The sequence below is a fragment of the Castanea sativa genome, chromosome 9 (assembly GCF_040712315.1).
Source record: "Castanea sativa cultivar Marrone di Chiusa Pesio chromosome 9, ASM4071231v1".
Lineage (NCBI taxonomy): Eukaryota > Viridiplantae > Streptophyta > Magnoliopsida > Fagales > Fagaceae > Castanea > Castanea sativa.
The window spans coordinates 18,944,178-18,959,682 of NC_134021.1; the positions used below are offsets into that span (position 1 = coordinate 18,944,178).

General features: G+C 38.0%; 2 protein-coding genes and 1 long non-coding RNA gene across 9 annotated transcripts; 2 read left to right on the top strand and 1 right to left on the bottom strand.

Moving 5' to 3' along the window:
* Nucleotides 1-36: 36 nt before the first annotated feature.
* LOC142610038 (uncharacterized) lies at nucleotides 37-4,372 on the bottom strand. Of its 7 annotated transcripts, none has more exons than XR_012839747.1 (7): nucleotides 4,256-4,359; nucleotides 4,017-4,100; nucleotides 3,827-3,926; nucleotides 3,628-3,707; nucleotides 2,628-2,733; nucleotides 2,001-2,095; nucleotides 37-273 (listed from the first exon to the last, which is right to left on the bottom strand). It is a non-coding gene; the product is annotated as an uncharacterized LOC142610038 (long non-coding RNA). The 7 variants fall into 7 exon arrangements; XR_012839749.1 differs by lacking the exon at nucleotides 37-273 and adding an exon at nucleotides 2,926-3,009 and having other exon boundaries at nucleotides 1,870-2,095; XR_012839748.1 differs by lacking the exon at nucleotides 2,628-2,733 and having other exon boundaries at nucleotides 38-273.
* A 2,506-nt stretch (nucleotides 4,373-6,878) lies between these two features.
* LOC142610091 (receptor-like protein kinase FERONIA) lies at nucleotides 6,879-9,745 on the top strand. Its single transcript, XM_075781805.1, has one exon. The coding sequence runs from the start codon at nucleotides 7,078-7,080 to the stop codon at nucleotides 9,610-9,612; it is 2,535 nt and encodes an 844-aa protein (XP_075637920.1). The 5' UTR covers nucleotides 6,879-7,077; the 3' UTR covers nucleotides 9,613-9,745.
* A 4,034-nt stretch (nucleotides 9,746-13,779) lies between these two features.
* LOC142608872 (uncharacterized) lies at nucleotides 13,780-15,161 on the top strand. Its single transcript, XM_075780531.1, has 2 exons — nucleotides 13,780-14,180; nucleotides 14,738-15,161. The coding sequence occupies exons 1-2, from the start codon at nucleotides 13,780-13,782 to the stop codon at nucleotides 15,159-15,161; spliced, it is 825 nt and encodes a 274-aa protein (XP_075636646.1).
* Nucleotides 15,162-15,505: the final 344 nt, after the last annotated feature.

Sequence of the window (15,505 nt, forward strand, 5' to 3'; positions counted from 1 at the left end):
TGAAAATAAAACTGTTTATGTTCAACAAGCCATTTCAAGCACTAGAAACCTCCTGACAAAATGGAAAATAGATTTAGATGATTGTATCTAAATTGGTTCAACAACTGCCGTAACAGTTGGAAACTAGATTCCATGCCAAAATCAGAATTAGCAAGCAATAATAATAGTTGACATAAAAAACCGTTCGTGCAAAGCTAATTCGAATGGAGGTGCCTTTGTGATCAAAAATCGTTTAGGCCAGTCCGTTCATAAAGGTTGTTATTCATGGCATTCCTGCAATGATGAGAACAACCTATTATCTACAACCAGATAAGCATTATATGAGGCGTGGATGCAAGGTTTCAGGGAGGTAATCCTTTTTCTAAAATCAAATCAAGGAGTGAAGCTAATTCAGACACATCACTTGACTAGCATGGAGAACGTCCCCATCATGGATGATATTGCGACATTAAAAAAGATGATTAAGCATATTCACATCCAAGTTGCTCCTCAACTGGTGCTCCAAGAAGTTCAGGGACTAGCAAACATGGCATCAATATGTTTTAGAAGGCTCTCCTGGACGTGATTTTATTTGGCGGTAAAAACAAAAAGTAAAGTGCATTTTCTCTTTGGTCTTTTTGAATGAAACAAATTACGCATCATGAATTTGCTTTTTATTTGGTCAAAACATACTAGGAAATTCCCTTTTTATTTTTATTTTCAAAAGAAGGAAGCTGTTTTGCATTAAGCATCTAATCATTCAGAAAAAAGAAGTACCTAATGGGTTAATATATGGAGAACTTCCTAGATAATTACTATATCCAAGGCTTGCCAACTTTAAAAAATCATGTCAAGGGTAGGTGTACAGGCCCATTTGGTATATGCACTTAAATAATAGTTTTTAGTTTTTAAACAACATTATACGTATTTTCATACACTTTTTTACATACACGTATTTCCAAAAAATATAAACAATGTTACTAGAACAACATTACCAAACAAGTCTTTTGCCAAACGGGCCCAAAAGACTTTATCAATGGTTTGTTTTTGGGATGCATACAGAATAAGGCAATTTTGATTTCAATGTCGGTGGGAAGACATGACATGGGCATTTGGAAGTATTGGACTTTTTATTTTTTATTTTTTAGAAAAAGAAGGATTGGACAGACAATTATGACAACCAGAAAAGAAAGGGTGTTCAATTGTTCATCATTGGGACTAAGACGAACAAACATTGTTTATCCATTAGAAGAATTGTATCTTAGACTTCACTGCTTGTAACATGTTATGTCCCATAATAAAAATTGTAATATGATATGTGTCAATTTTTTTTATATATTATTATTATTATTAGAGAGAGAGAGAAAGAGAGAGAATGATGGAACATTAAATAGAAAACTAAAATTATAACATATGATTTTATTCAGACTATAATCACCATAATTGTCATGCATCTACAACAGCGGTAAAGGAAGTTCATTGTTCACTATTGTTTAAAGGTATTAGGATTGTTGTAGGAGGTAGAGTTCTAACTATCGAGCTTTAGTTGTAAAGTAGTTGCAATAAAGAGAATTAATTGAATAAAGCTAGAGTTCTAGCGTTTGAAGATGATAACAGAGTTTTAGCGTTTGATGATGATGTATAAAAAGAATACAAATGGGAGAAGCTAATTAATGAAAAGACAAAACTTAGGTACAGTAATTAGGTGTTGTTCCCTAGGTTCTCCTTTTAAGATTCTAGCATATGGATTTTTTCTCATGGGAACCTAGTGTATTTTTAAGTTAAGTAGCTACATAGATGAATCTTAAGAGGGGAATCTAAAGAACAACACCTAAGGTATTGTACCTAAGTTTTGTCCTTAACGAAAATAGGTAACTTTAGACTCATGACTACTTATGACGTGTCATCTGCTATGATATTAGAGATAGACTAAAGTAAGAAGTAGGTATATCACAAAACTAAAATAAATGTACTTATGAATCTTTGCAGAATCCCTTCAAAGTTTTTAGGAGCAAGTATACCCTTAACGACCAACCGCTGTTGTCCATCCAAAGATCCACTTGTCCCCCTTTCAGCCAGTAAGAACGTCATGACATGCTCTTGCTGCCTATGCATCCTGAAATGTTACAACTACACTCAATATGGCATAATAGGTAACCATATATTCTGATTTAACAGCTTAACAAGACAAAAATAACAAAGTTGTAATAAGTATTTGATTCCTCTGAAAACTTGAAGCAAACACTTCCTAATTCATATTGCCATAGACAAAAAAAAGGCAGCATATCACATGTCTTAAACTGGTTGTCTACAATACTACATGTGTAAGGAAAGGTTATAAAAGTTCAAACCCACAAAAAATTAGCATACGTTTTGCAGTGATCAATAAAATTTACAATCAGTCTTCTTTGTGCATTCTCGTAGAAGCATGGACATTGTAATCCATCACAACAAGATTAAGAATATCCACCCCCCCCCCCTACCCAAAAAAAGAAAAAAAAGAAAAAAAAAAAGAAAAAGATCCATAAAAGCTTTCTTGAGAAGACAAACGGAACACAGCCAACAAGACTCCCAAAATGACAAAAGAAACATATAATCCACCAAAATCATAAAAGGTATTGGTTTCTTATTTTATTGATAATACGCACATGAGACAAGAGAGGGTACTCAGCCACGGAAACAAAACAGAAGTGTGAAAATATGCGAAGACCCAATGGCAGTCCCATTAATCATCTTTTGTCACATGTCAATACACTAAAAGCAAAGAAAATGAGAGTTGTGTTAGAACATATAGCTCAATATAAACAAGTCCAAAAGAATTTGCTACATATAGAAGTCATACTAACAGCTCATTATGCTAGATTTTCAAGCACTTCTAAAACCAAATGCCCAAAAGATGATAAAAAGAGAAGTTATGCTTTGTAACTTATACCACAAGACCTTCACCTGCATATACTAGAAGGCACCCACCCAATTTCCTAAAGGCATCTTAGAAGGTTGTCTGTGCATCAAGGCAGTTTTCTGCTCCAACTGTCAAAACATTTTCAAGTGACGGAAATGACTAATGGCCTGTTTGGATGTTTAAAAAAGGAGGAGGAGTAGAGTAGAGGGAAGGGGAGTAATTCAATTGCCTTGTTTGGGAGTTTTTTAAGGAATGAGGGGGAGGGGTTTCAAGGGATTTCAACTACCTCCAACCCCCTCATTTTTAATTCCCCCAAATTGGAGAGATTTGGAGGGAGAGTAGAGCACATAAAATTATTGATAAAGTAAATTACCTAATTTACCTGTATTATATTTATAAAATTACAATGTTAAAAACAAGGGGAATGGCTAATTACTCCCTTCCCCCTTACTAATTATAAAAACATCCAAACAAGGTAGAGGGTAATCATTCTCCTCTACTCTCCTCCCTACTACTCCCCTCCCCTCTACCCTCCTCTACTCTCCTCCCCCTTTAAACTCCCAAACAGGCCATAAGGCCCTGCTATCTATAGTGTCCTAGATACAAGGAATGAGTGGTTAGAGGCTTCTCCACCACTGGTAATCTGTTATAAAAGAATCAATAATACTTCATTTTCCATTTTAACGTCTATTTCAATGCACAGCATCCCTATCAATCATAAAAATTGAATGAGCGGTAGTACATACCTCTTCACATTCATAATCTCGATCAGTTCTTTCCCAGGAATACCGCATTAAGACAATCCCTTCCCCTTCTTCATCCATGCCTATGTGGTTTGAAATATGATGATATAAGTATAACTAGATGCAAGTATACTTATTCCATTGCAATATAAGTAATTACCATTTTTAACCAATGGAAAAACACAAGAAAGGAAAATATTACCATCGATATCCTCCCAAGAGTCATTTTCATTATTGAGAACTTCTTCATCAGATACTGCAAGTGAACAAGCCAAAAAAGTCTCCAAATGACAGCAACACAACTACACAAGTAACAAGTATTTGCACAGCCTTTAAGGCTAAACGTAAGAGGAAAAGGTAAATACCAATTGTTTTGCTGAGTTCATGTGTACCTCCCAAGTTTTCAGTTTTCTCAGTCAACTGATCCACAGAATCATCGGCAAAACCCAGACCTTTTTTCTTTTTCTTCTTCTTTGCTGAAATCAAGGGTTAGCACAAGACAATAACTTTAAGCAGCAAGTAGTAATCTATTACCACCCAGAAGTAGCTGAAGCTTAAAGTAACACAAAGGTCAAAGGAAATGAGTAATAATAAATTAATAATATCTAGAAATCAAGAAAAAGAAACTTACATCTGATATATCATCCTTCAATTTCTTGTTGGTTTTGATTGACTGTAATTTCAGAGCTTCTGTCTAACTGTGAACTATCTCACTTTGGGGTTAGAAGTTCGAAGTTTGATATGGTAAAGTTGGTTAGCAATTCGGTGTTTTTGAGGTGAAAGTAAAAGTAAAACTTGCATAAACGGCGAGTTTTTGACGGTTGATTAGCAACGACAAGTCGTTTTGTTCTATCTTCTTGTCTTGTCTGGTTGTCGGGGTCGAGTTTCTGGTAAGGTTGGGCTGCATAGATGATGTAGGCCCAATTGGTTAATATTTAGTCATGTTATTTTGGTGCGAGACCCATTAGGTAAAGATGATGTAAGCCCAAAGTTAGCTATTATTGGTGGTGCTAAAATAGAAAAAGTGGTATTGTTATTTTAGCACCACCAAATACAAAATTATGTCTAAATTTGTGGAGCCACATTTACAGTGTACAACTACTTTTGTTTTGTATTATTCACATGTTCACAATATTGTTTTGTATTATTATTCACATGTTCACACTGCACTATAGCTCATTCACGTGTTCACACTATAGCTCATATGTAATAAAAAATATATTATTTTATTGTATTGTTTATATTATTTTATTGTGTTGAAAGTTAAAATAAAACGACTGATATCGGGTGTTTTATAAAACTTAGAACCATATTGCTAAAGTTAGAGCATCCACATTGGTGGAGCCATATTGCTAAAGTTACAGCTCCACCAATGTGGATGCACTAGGTTTTTCAATCCACTCTTTCCCTATTCATTTTGTTGGTTTAAAGCCCGCGTTTATAATTCTATGAATAATAATGAAAAAGTTAATATTTAACTTAACGGATGTTATAGGGCATTGATTTAGTCGTTCAGAAATTAATTTTAGAAACTCTTAGAAAAAGAAAAAAAACTATTTTCTTGATAACTTTTTATATTTTTCATAAAAGTGATATGAAAACTTTTCTAAAAATAGTTTATTAACAAATGCTCTAAGAACATCTATTAATCTGAAATTACACATCATGCATTTACTTTTTATTTTGGTACCTCTCATAGGAGGAAGCTGTTTCTACGAAGAAATTATTGGGTTAATAAATGGAGAATTAGTTAGATAATCATGATATGATATGATGCTATAGGCTTGCTGACTTGAAATAAATCTTGTGTGGTCCAGAAACACCTAATACAAAAGGATAAGGAGGGAGGGATGATTCTAGGCCAGTGCGCCAGGTTTGTTTTTGGGATGCATGCAAAATTAGGCGAGTTTGATTTCCGCGTGGTGGAAATTAAGACGTAAGAGAGGCATTTGGAAGGATATGACTTTTCTTTTGTTTTTTTGGGTGTTGAATTGTTCACAATAAAGACCACAATCATACGTCTCACTTACTTTATTCTTCGCTAATATATTGTAGTATGTTATGTGTCATGTTTTTTTTTTTTTAAATTTAATTTTATATATATATACAACTTTTTTTTTTTGATAGCCAAACTCAAATGAAATTTCATTAATAGAGATGGAGTGGTGGAGAAAGAAAGAAGAAATAAAAGAGAAGTGAAGCTTATGGAGAAAGAAGAAGAAAAGAGGAAAAGAGAGTGATAGAGATGGAGTGGCGGAGAAAGAAAGAAGAAAAAGAAAAAGAAAGAGAGAGAAGAGAGAAAGTCAAAAAGGATGAAAGAGAAATGAATAAAAAAATTATGAGATTTGAAATATCTCATACAAGAGATTTTTTGGTGTTTGGTTTGTCAAATGTCAAATATTTGGTATTTAACATACCTGATGGTGATGTTTTAAGAGATTAGGATTGTTGTAAGAAGTAGAATTCTAACAATAGAGTTTTAGTTGTATGTGACAAATTTTAATTCTAGGATATGGGAGTAATTTTTTGTTAAATTAAGTAAATGGTTTACGAGTTGCTACTTGCATGTGAAAGATGTGATAAATGAATGGAGTTGAGGCTAAGCTTTCATGGCTTGCATGATTTCCCTAGTTTATTTGACTTTTTTACACGTTTGTTTGTTTGTTTCTTTTTTGGGTGTGGTTGCTATCTATTCCGTGTCCATATCATTGGCTGTCAGCCACTCCCACGTCCATGGTCATATTTTGCAGCCCAAGCGCCAGGCGCAATCTGAAACATCTAAGAAACTTAATCATCACTTTAAGTAGTATATATAAGAAAGCTTAAGTCTTGGAGTATAGAAACCAAGCCCCTCTTTTATTTCTGTTTCTGCGTTTCCGGGTTTTATGTAAGCTATTAATTTTTCACCATCCCTGAAATCCAAAGCTCCAGAACCCAATTTCAACTCAGTGAGTCTGAGCTTCTGGTCAAGAAGGTCAACTTTCTTTCCCTTAAACAATCTTTGTTTTCAGCAAAAATGGCTTGAAATCTACTTAGTACAATCTTGGTGCTTAAGTTAATTTGTATTCTATTTCCTGCATTTTCTGCAGTCTTAGAATTTTGTTCAATCTATGCTAGATCTTCCGCTCAAAAAGCATCTTCCTTTTTAGCTATTTTAGTGTCTTGATCTTAAGCTTTTGGGGTTTTGGTAGCAAAATCTTATTGTCTCATTTTTGGTCTTTGATTCGAGATTTTTCATCCAAAAGCCAAAAATTTCTTGCGTCAATATCTTTGTTCTGGTCTTGATTCGGGTGTTAAGAAGCACGATTCTTTGTATTAATAGTTGTAAAACCTTGAGCTTTGGAGCTCAATATCTTTAGTCATATGCGTTTTCTTGGCTTTACTGATTTGGTGGGTGATTCCTGATCTTTCCAAATTAGGAGAAAACTGTAACCAAGTAGACCTTTTGAGTCGATGAGGAACACTCATAAATTTGGTCGTATGACTATACCTATAACCATTATTCTTTACTTGGCCTTTACAATTCATTTAAATTTGGCCAATAATTATGTGCAATCCGAGAAAATCCTCCTAAATTGTGGGGGAGCTTCAAATAGCAGCGATACCAATGGTCGAAAGTGGACTACAGATGTTGGGTCCAAGTATATATCAGCTATTGGGAAATCAACCACATCTCAAGCTGCTACTCAAGAACCTTCGGTCCCTCAAGTCCCTTGCATGACTGCTCGAGTTTTCTACACAAATTTCACCTATAAAATTCCCGTTGTTCCTGGTCGTAAATTTGTCCGTCTTTCCTTTTATCCTGTTTCCTACGAAGGCTTAAATGTATTCGATGGCATTTTCTCTGTCACGGTCGGGCCATATACTCTCCTTAACAACTTTAGTGCTGCACAAACCGCAGAAGCACTGAATTTCGCATTTGTTGTTAAGGAGTATTTGATCAATATTGACGGTCAAACATTGGATATAAGTTTCATTCCATCCGACGAAGCTCCAAAGAAGTATGCATTTGTGAATGGGATTGAGATTGTGCCAACGCCTGATATTTATAGTTCCATTGATGGAACTCTAATGATTGTGGGTCAAAATTCTGTTTTCTACATTGGTAACAACACTGCACTCGAGAATGTTTATCGGTTGAATGTGGGTGGAAAGCATATTCCGCCCTCCCATGATTCAGGTCTTGATAGGTCTTGGAAGGATGACACGCCATACCTCTATGGGGCTACCTACGGGGTTTCGTCTTACGCTGAAAACATGACAATCCAATATCCTACAAGCATGCCTACTTATATTGCACCAGTTGATGTCTATGCCACTGCTAGATCAATGGGGCCGTATTCTCCAATCAATCTCAATTACAATTTGACTTGGATTTTCTCGGTTGACTCCGGGTTCTCTTACCTAGTTAGGCTTCATTTCTGCGAAATTCAGACAGGTATAACCAAGGCTAATCAAATAGTGTTTGATATCTTCCTATATAATCAAACTGCTCAGAAAGGAGCGGATGTTATTGCCTGGGCAAGTGTCGAAACAGGGGGGGCAAGTCAGCTACATGGGGTTCCAGTGTATAAGGATTATGTGGTTCTTATTCCAAATGGAAGCCCACAACAGGATGTGTGGCTTGCATTGCATCCAAACAATGATGGAAAACCAACCTTTGCTGATGTGATCCTGAATGGAGTAGAAATATTCAAAGTCAATGATTCCAATGGTAATCTCGCTGGGCTGAATCCTATTCCTGATGTAATTGACCCAACTAGCGCTAGACCATCTTCTTGTGATGGGAAACTAAAGAATCAAAAAGCAATTATCATTGGCGGTGTTAGTGGTGGAATTGTCTTAGTCGTTGTTATTGGTTACTTTCTTATTGTTGTTTCTCGTCATCGGCATGGAAAAGATTTAAGTGCAAGGGTAGTTCCTTCTGCGTGGCACCCAGAACTTCGAGGAATCCTTTGTCGTCACTTCTCTTTTGCTGAGATCAACGCTGCTACCAAGAACTTCGACGAGGCTCTACTCCTGGGGTTTGGAGGTTTTGGTAAAGTTTACAAAGGAGAAATTGACAATGGAGCAACCAAAGTAGCAATCAAACGTGGAAACCTGCTCTCTGGGCAAGGAGTACATGAGTTTCAAACTGAGATTGAAATGCTTTCAAAACTTCGTCATCTCCACCTTGTTTCCTTGATTGGCTATTCTGAAGAAAACTGTGAAATGATTCTTGTTTATGACTACATGGCTCATGGTACACTGCGTGAGCATCTATACAAGACCCAAAAACCTCCATTGTCTTGGAAGCAAAGGCTTGAGATATGTATTGGAGCTGCTCGCGGTTTACACTATCTCCATACAGGTGCCAAGCACACTATTATCCACCGAGATGTTAAGACAACTAACATTCTCTTGGATGAGAAGTGGGTTGCCAAGGTTTCTGATTTTGGCTTGTCAAAAATGTATCCTACTTTGGATAAGACACATGCAACCACAGATGTTAAAGGTAGTTTTGGATATTTGGATCCAGAGTACATCCTGCTACAACAACTAACTGAAAGATCTGATGTTTACTCATTTGGGGTTGTTCTTTTTGAGATCTTGTGTGCTCGGCCAGTATTGGACACAACACTTCCAGAGGAGCAAGTAAGTTTGGTAGAGTGGGCTACACAGTGCCATGAGAAAGGTCTTCTAGATCAGATAATTGATCCTTATCTGAAGGGAAAGATTGCACTTGAAAGCTTTAAGCAGTTTACTGGTATTGCAATTAAGTGCATGGCTGATCAAGGCATTGACAGGCCATATATGGATGAAGTTTTGTGGAACCTTGAGTTTTCTCTGCAGCTACAAAGGAGTGCAGAGGAAAGCAACGAAGGTATTGGTGGAAACTACATCGAGGAGGAGCCATATGTACCCTGTAAATGGAAGAAAGATCTTGATGCATCTCTAACTTTTAATGGAGGTGGAGGTCCGTTATCTGAAGGAGACAGGTCTTTGTAGCTTAATGGTGGCCGTCTTTGGACTGGGTTTTTAAGTGAGCAAGTCTGAAATTCTAGGCAAATCGTTGTTGTTTGTAGTTATCATTGCACTTTAGACCTATGGATATAGAAAAAGGCAATTAATTTCTCACATCCATTTTCTTGTTTTAATGTGGACATTTTTTTTAATTATCTATTTTTAAACAGTACATTTTAGCATTAATTGAAAATATTTTTGTAAAATAATGGATGTAAATGTGTGTAAGAAAATAGCTACACAACATGATCCTGTGCTCACTTATAGATATTAGTGTAAAATAAGTTCTTTGATGCTCTAGGCTTATATTTTAATCTTTTATGAAGATGCTCTAGGAATTTGTGTTCGAAACTCTAGTTCATCCATTGATTTTTCAGATCCGGATCCTCTCCATTTCTAATGAAATGGAGAGGGTCCAGTTAATGGCTGAGATTGATTTAAAATAAATCTATGACCTAAAATCTGCCATGTCATTTAAAAGCACTAATAGAAACTTAACTGAGTAAAAGGCACGTTAGTTTCAAAGTCTAGGTTTTCTTCTCTAACTCTCTCCTCTCTGTTTCTCTCTGCCTCCCATCAAACCCAGTGATGGTCATTGGTCCTCGTCTGAGCTGACCTACCCGACTCCACAGAAAACCCCATCATCTCCTCCTCACCACCCGGTTCCTCAACCGGAATATGAGTATCGATCCTCACAACATGAACTGGAGGAGGAGGAGGGAGAGGAGGATCCTCTACAACCGAAACCATAGTGGGCATTCTAGGAAAAGTTCGACCAATTAAATAGCCATCCCAAGAAGCTCTTGGCTCATCAAAAGACATTCGAGAATCATCGAAAGACATTCGACTAGCTTCGAACGACATCCGATTCGCGTCGAGTGAGAATCTCGGGTCTGTGTCGCAGGATCGGCGCCCGTAGCCGTAATCGGCGATTTCTATCTGGGTTTCCCAGAACTGCCTTCCGATCGGCTTCTCCAGTTCTCCATACTCACACAAAGTTGTGCATCAACTGTATTTCAAACATCCACCTCTGTTTCTTGGGGAAATTTTGATATCAAATTTATGTATTTTTCTTCCTTTTCTTTTCTTGTTGTCGTTGCCAAGATCATCCCTTTCTGTTTTTTTTATTTTTTCTTTAATTTTTATTTTTGTTTACCGAACCCCTTGGAAAAGAAGATTTTATGATTGTTTCAATCAACTAAATTGGAACTTACTCTTAGTTAATGCCAAAACCTAGAGACCCATCACACTCCAACTATAAGCAGGTCACTTATTCAATCACAGGCATGCGGGTCATACCCATAAACCCCAAATTTCAAATCAAAGAAAAATTATCAAGCTTTACACCCAACATGAAAACACAGTTATCAAACTGATCAAAAGTGAAAGAAAATAAGACCCAAGGGAAAAAAGAGAGACACTGAGATGAGAGAGACTCATACACCTACTACAGTTACCACAGATCTAAAGCAAGGAAAGGAAAAATTTTCAATCAAAGAAAGGTATAATCTTTAGTGCTATAAATGAAAGAAAAGGATGCTCTTTGACAAAGAAAACAAGAAAAGAAAGAGCAAAACCATATATCAGATATTAAAATTTGAACTACGATTTTTTTTTTGGGTGGGGTTTAGAAAGCTGATATCAAATCTTCAGGGTGATTCTGGTCATAAGAACTATCAGTCGCGGTGCTGTGCGTGCAAGGAGAAGTCGGCCATGGTTGGGCTTTTTTGGGAGTGAGAAAGAAGAAAGAAACTGAGATAAGATGAGAAAGCCCCCAAGGAGTCAAATGAAAGAACGCGTTTGTTTTCCTTGGCTCCGTTAAGTCTCCTTGAAATGTTAGGTTAATGTCTTTAAATGATGTGGCATATTTCAGGACATTGATTGATTTTAGCTAAATCTCAGCCCTTAACTGGACACTCTCCATTTCAAAGAGAAATGGAGAGGATCCGGATCCTGATTTTTCACTTCATAAATAAATTGCCTATGTCATTCATAGAACATCAGATTTGGTTGATTAAGTTTATTTAATTTTGCTAAAATCAACCAACAGGGTCTATATCATTCTTTTAGCATTGATTAATAAGGTTAAGTGCCTAGCTCCAAATGATAACAACTCAACATTTAAATTTTTTTTTTCTCTCTCAATGCAAGCTTGAGATGTTTCTATATACATGGCCTATATACACTTATGAAATTGAGTTTTTTTATATAAAAAAATCAATTGAGTTTTTTTATTAAAAAAAAAAAATTTTAGCCAATTTCTATGTATTGTTTAGACAGTCATTGGAAGGGGGAACCTTTTGTGGTCCAAATCTTCTAGAAAAGTATAAATTTTGATTTTTGTTGGAATGCATAGTTTAGATTAAATGTCTAATTTTATTATTTTGTCACTCATAAAGGATATTTGTAATTTTTATTAATGATTGTGAATGCTCGAGGACTGAGGCTGAAGTTGAAGAGTTGCAATACAAGCCATGGGCCCGAGGAGGAAGGTTGCTCTGGAGGAGGAAGAGATGAATCAAAATGACTCTAGGGCGTTCCAAGTAGGAGGAGGAATCTGATGAGAGGGCATCAGAGATCATAAGGGAAGTTTCTAGCTTGGGGTAGCCTATAGCCTCCGCATTAAATGGTGGGCAACAGCTTTATCAACTGCATTGATGAGGAAGTGACCGGAACAGTGCAAGTCATAGCTAAGCAGACTCCTTCCACCACCTTCTTCAAATGTAGAAAGAGACAAGTGTCATGAGAAGAGGTTGGTTAGGTAGGGATGGATGGTTAAGATGTGAAGTAGGGGAGAATATATAAGGAAAAGAAAGTTTCCAAAAAGAAGGAGGCTAACACAAATATCAGAAAAAGAAGAACATTAAGAGAAGAACATGAACAATATATTTTTCTGTGTAACTTTGGCCTCCTCGGGCAAGCTTGTATTAATTCATTGACTTACATATTTTATAAAACGAAGCCTTCCTCCTTTATTCTCACCCTCGAGCTTAGCTCCCTCTTGTTTTTTTATTCTCTCTCTTATAAATTTATTGATTTAGGTCTAAGTTGAACTATACAAGCTCACTATTCTAAGTGGGCTTAGGCTGGTAGAGCTTTTGGTCCTTACAATTGGAGGAAGAGATGAATCAAAATGACTCTAGGGCGTTCCAAGTGAGAGGAGGAATCTGATGAGAGGGCATCAGAGATCATAGGGGAAGTTTCTAGTTTAGGGTAGCCTGTAGCCTCCGCACTAAATGGTGGGCAACAACTTTATTAACTGCATTGATAAGGAAGTGACCTGAACAGTGCAAGTCACAGCTAAACAGACTTCTTCCACCACCTTCTTCAAATGTAGAAAGAGACAAGTGTCATGAGAGGATGCTGGTTAGGTAGGGATGGATGGTTAAGATGTGAAGTAGGGGAGAGTATATGAGGAAAAGAAAGTTTCCAAAGAGAAGGAGGCTGACGCATGAACATTATATTTTTCTATGTAACTTTGGCCTCCTCAGGCAAGCTTGTATTAGTACATTGACTTACATATTTTATAAAATGAAGCCTTCCTCCCTTATTCTCATCCTCAGGCTTAGCTCTCTCTTGTTGTTTGATTCCCTCTCTTACAAATTTATTGATTTAGGCCTAAGTTGAACTACACAAGCTCACTATTCTAAGTGGGCTTGGGTTGGCAGAGCTTTTGATCCTTACAATTGGCACCATCTGTGGGAACAACAAGGTGTTGTGGATTTGTCTTGAGTGTTTATGGCTAACGTGGGCCAAGATAAGGATGAATCGGTTAGCTCACAGAGGGAGAACCAGTTTGTTAACTTGGAGTGAAGAAGGGATAGGCAACATACTCCAAGCATTATGGTGGAGTCTTACCATATTGAGTGTACTGAGCGGAGTCACTCAGGGACTAGGAGTCATGTCTCACGTGATTAGGAGACACGAAAGTTGCAGCAGGAAATAGATTGCTTGCGTACCAGGCTGAAGCACAGGGAGCGTGATAGGAGAAGTCCATCCTTCCCACCAAGCGATGGTTTTAGGGGAAGCAGGGACCGTTCATATCATCGCAGGTCTAGAACTCCATCTAGTGAGTCCTTTTCAGCCTCTTTGCACCAGTATAGAAGGGAGAAGAGTAGTCATAAGCATGAGAGAAGGCCTTCTCACCATGGCATGGGGAATGATGCAATGAGTAAGGCCTTACAGCAAATTTCTAAGTCACCCTTCGTTAGGAGGATTAACAGGGCCAAGCTTCCTCACCGGTTTTCTCAGCCAACATTTGTTGTTTACAATGGGAGAACTAATCTCGTGAAGCACATCAGCCACTTTAATCAGAAGATAGCGGTCCATGCCAACAATGAGGCCCTTATGTGTAAGGTGTTCCCCTCTAGTCTTGGGCCTGTGGCTATGTGTTGGTTTGATGCCTTGGAGGAAGGATTAGTAGGATCTTTTGAGGAGCTAACGAGGGCATTTGGGGTCAAGTTCATAACATGCAGCAGAGTCCCTAAGCCATTAGACTCTTTGTTGTTTATGGCGATGATGGAAGGAGAGACCCTCAAGACCTACTCGAATAGGTATTGAGAAACATATAATGAGATTGATGGAGACTTTGAGGATGTGGCCATGAGTACTTTTAAGGTTGGGCTCCCTGCCGAGCACAAGTTGAAGAAGTCGTTGACGATGAAGTCCGCCTTAAGCATGCGCTAACTTATGAAGCGTATAGATAAGTATAAGCGGGTGGAGAATGACCAAATATAGGGAAAGGGTAAGGCTAAAATGATCTCAGATAGGAGGGACTCTCGAGGGGGGGGGGAGGGCAGGGATATCAGGGTAATCGCCCCCGAAGGGAGTTTTCTAATCAACTGTCTTCCGTGGGAGTTCAATTGGTCAACTTCGTGTTTAAGGAGCCTGTGTATCAAATACTAGAGAAAATTAAGAATGAGCCTTATTTTAAGTGGCCCAATAAGATGGGCGAGGACTCATCCAGAAGAAACTAAAGCCTTTATTGCCACTACCATAAGGACTAGGGATATACCACCGAGGATTGCAGAACCCTGCGAGATCACCTGAGCCAGTTGGTGTAGGCGAGGAAGCTCAATTGATTTTTGCATCAACCTGCAGAGCAATTTAGTCATTTAGGGGCTGAGTTTAACCGGGATAGCGCTCCTCGACTAGCATTGGGTACTATCAATGCAATCTTTACCAAGCCAGGGAACAGTGGGGGCCCGGGTATTCGGGTTATGTTTGTGGGTGAAGGTTATGACCTGAAATACAATGCTCAGTCTCCTAAGAGAGCTAGAGGGATGGTTACCCTTATCCTGGATTTCTCTGAGAAGGATAAGGAGGGAACTCTCCAGCCACATGATGACATACTAGTGGTTACTATTAGGATTGGGGCTTATGATGTAAGAAGGGTGTTGGTTGATCAGGGAAGTGGAGCAGAGATCATGTACCCCGATTTGTATCGAGGGTTAAATTTGAAGCCCGAGGACTTGGAGATGTATGATTCACCATTGGTGGGTTTGATGGTAGGATGGTGGTCCCTCGAGGAATGATAAGGTTACCCGTACAAGCTGGGGATGAAGAGGTGCAGGTTAACTTCATTGTAGTGGAGGCATTTTCCCCTTACATAGCTATCCTAGCTAGACCTTGGCTTCACGCTATGGGTGTCGTATCCTCAACCTTACATCTCAAGGTTAAGTATCCCACTCAAGGGGAGAGTGGGAGAATTGGTGGGTAGCCATGCCACAACTAGGCAGTGCTTGGTATTAGCAATGACGCGGTAGCCCTTAGATCCTGCTAAGGTGGCTAAAGATCCAGTCCCATAGCAACTAAAGGGCCCTGTAGGGGGCAACAGACGGGGAAATCTAGAGAGTCATCCGAGGATCTAGAGAGAGTG

Coding starts and splice junctions, on each gene's coding strand:
- LOC142608872 (XM_075780531.1), top strand. CDS start 13,780: ATGGGGAATGATGCAATGAGTAAGGCCTTACAGCAAATTTCTAAGTCA. Junction 14,181..14,737: donor CTCAAGACCTACTCGAATAG/GTATTGAGAAAC, acceptor AGAGCAATTTAG/TCATTTAGGGGCTGAGTTTA.
- LOC142610091 (XM_075781805.1), top strand. CDS start 7,078: ATGAGGAACACTCATAAATTTGGTCGTATGACTATACCTATAACCATT.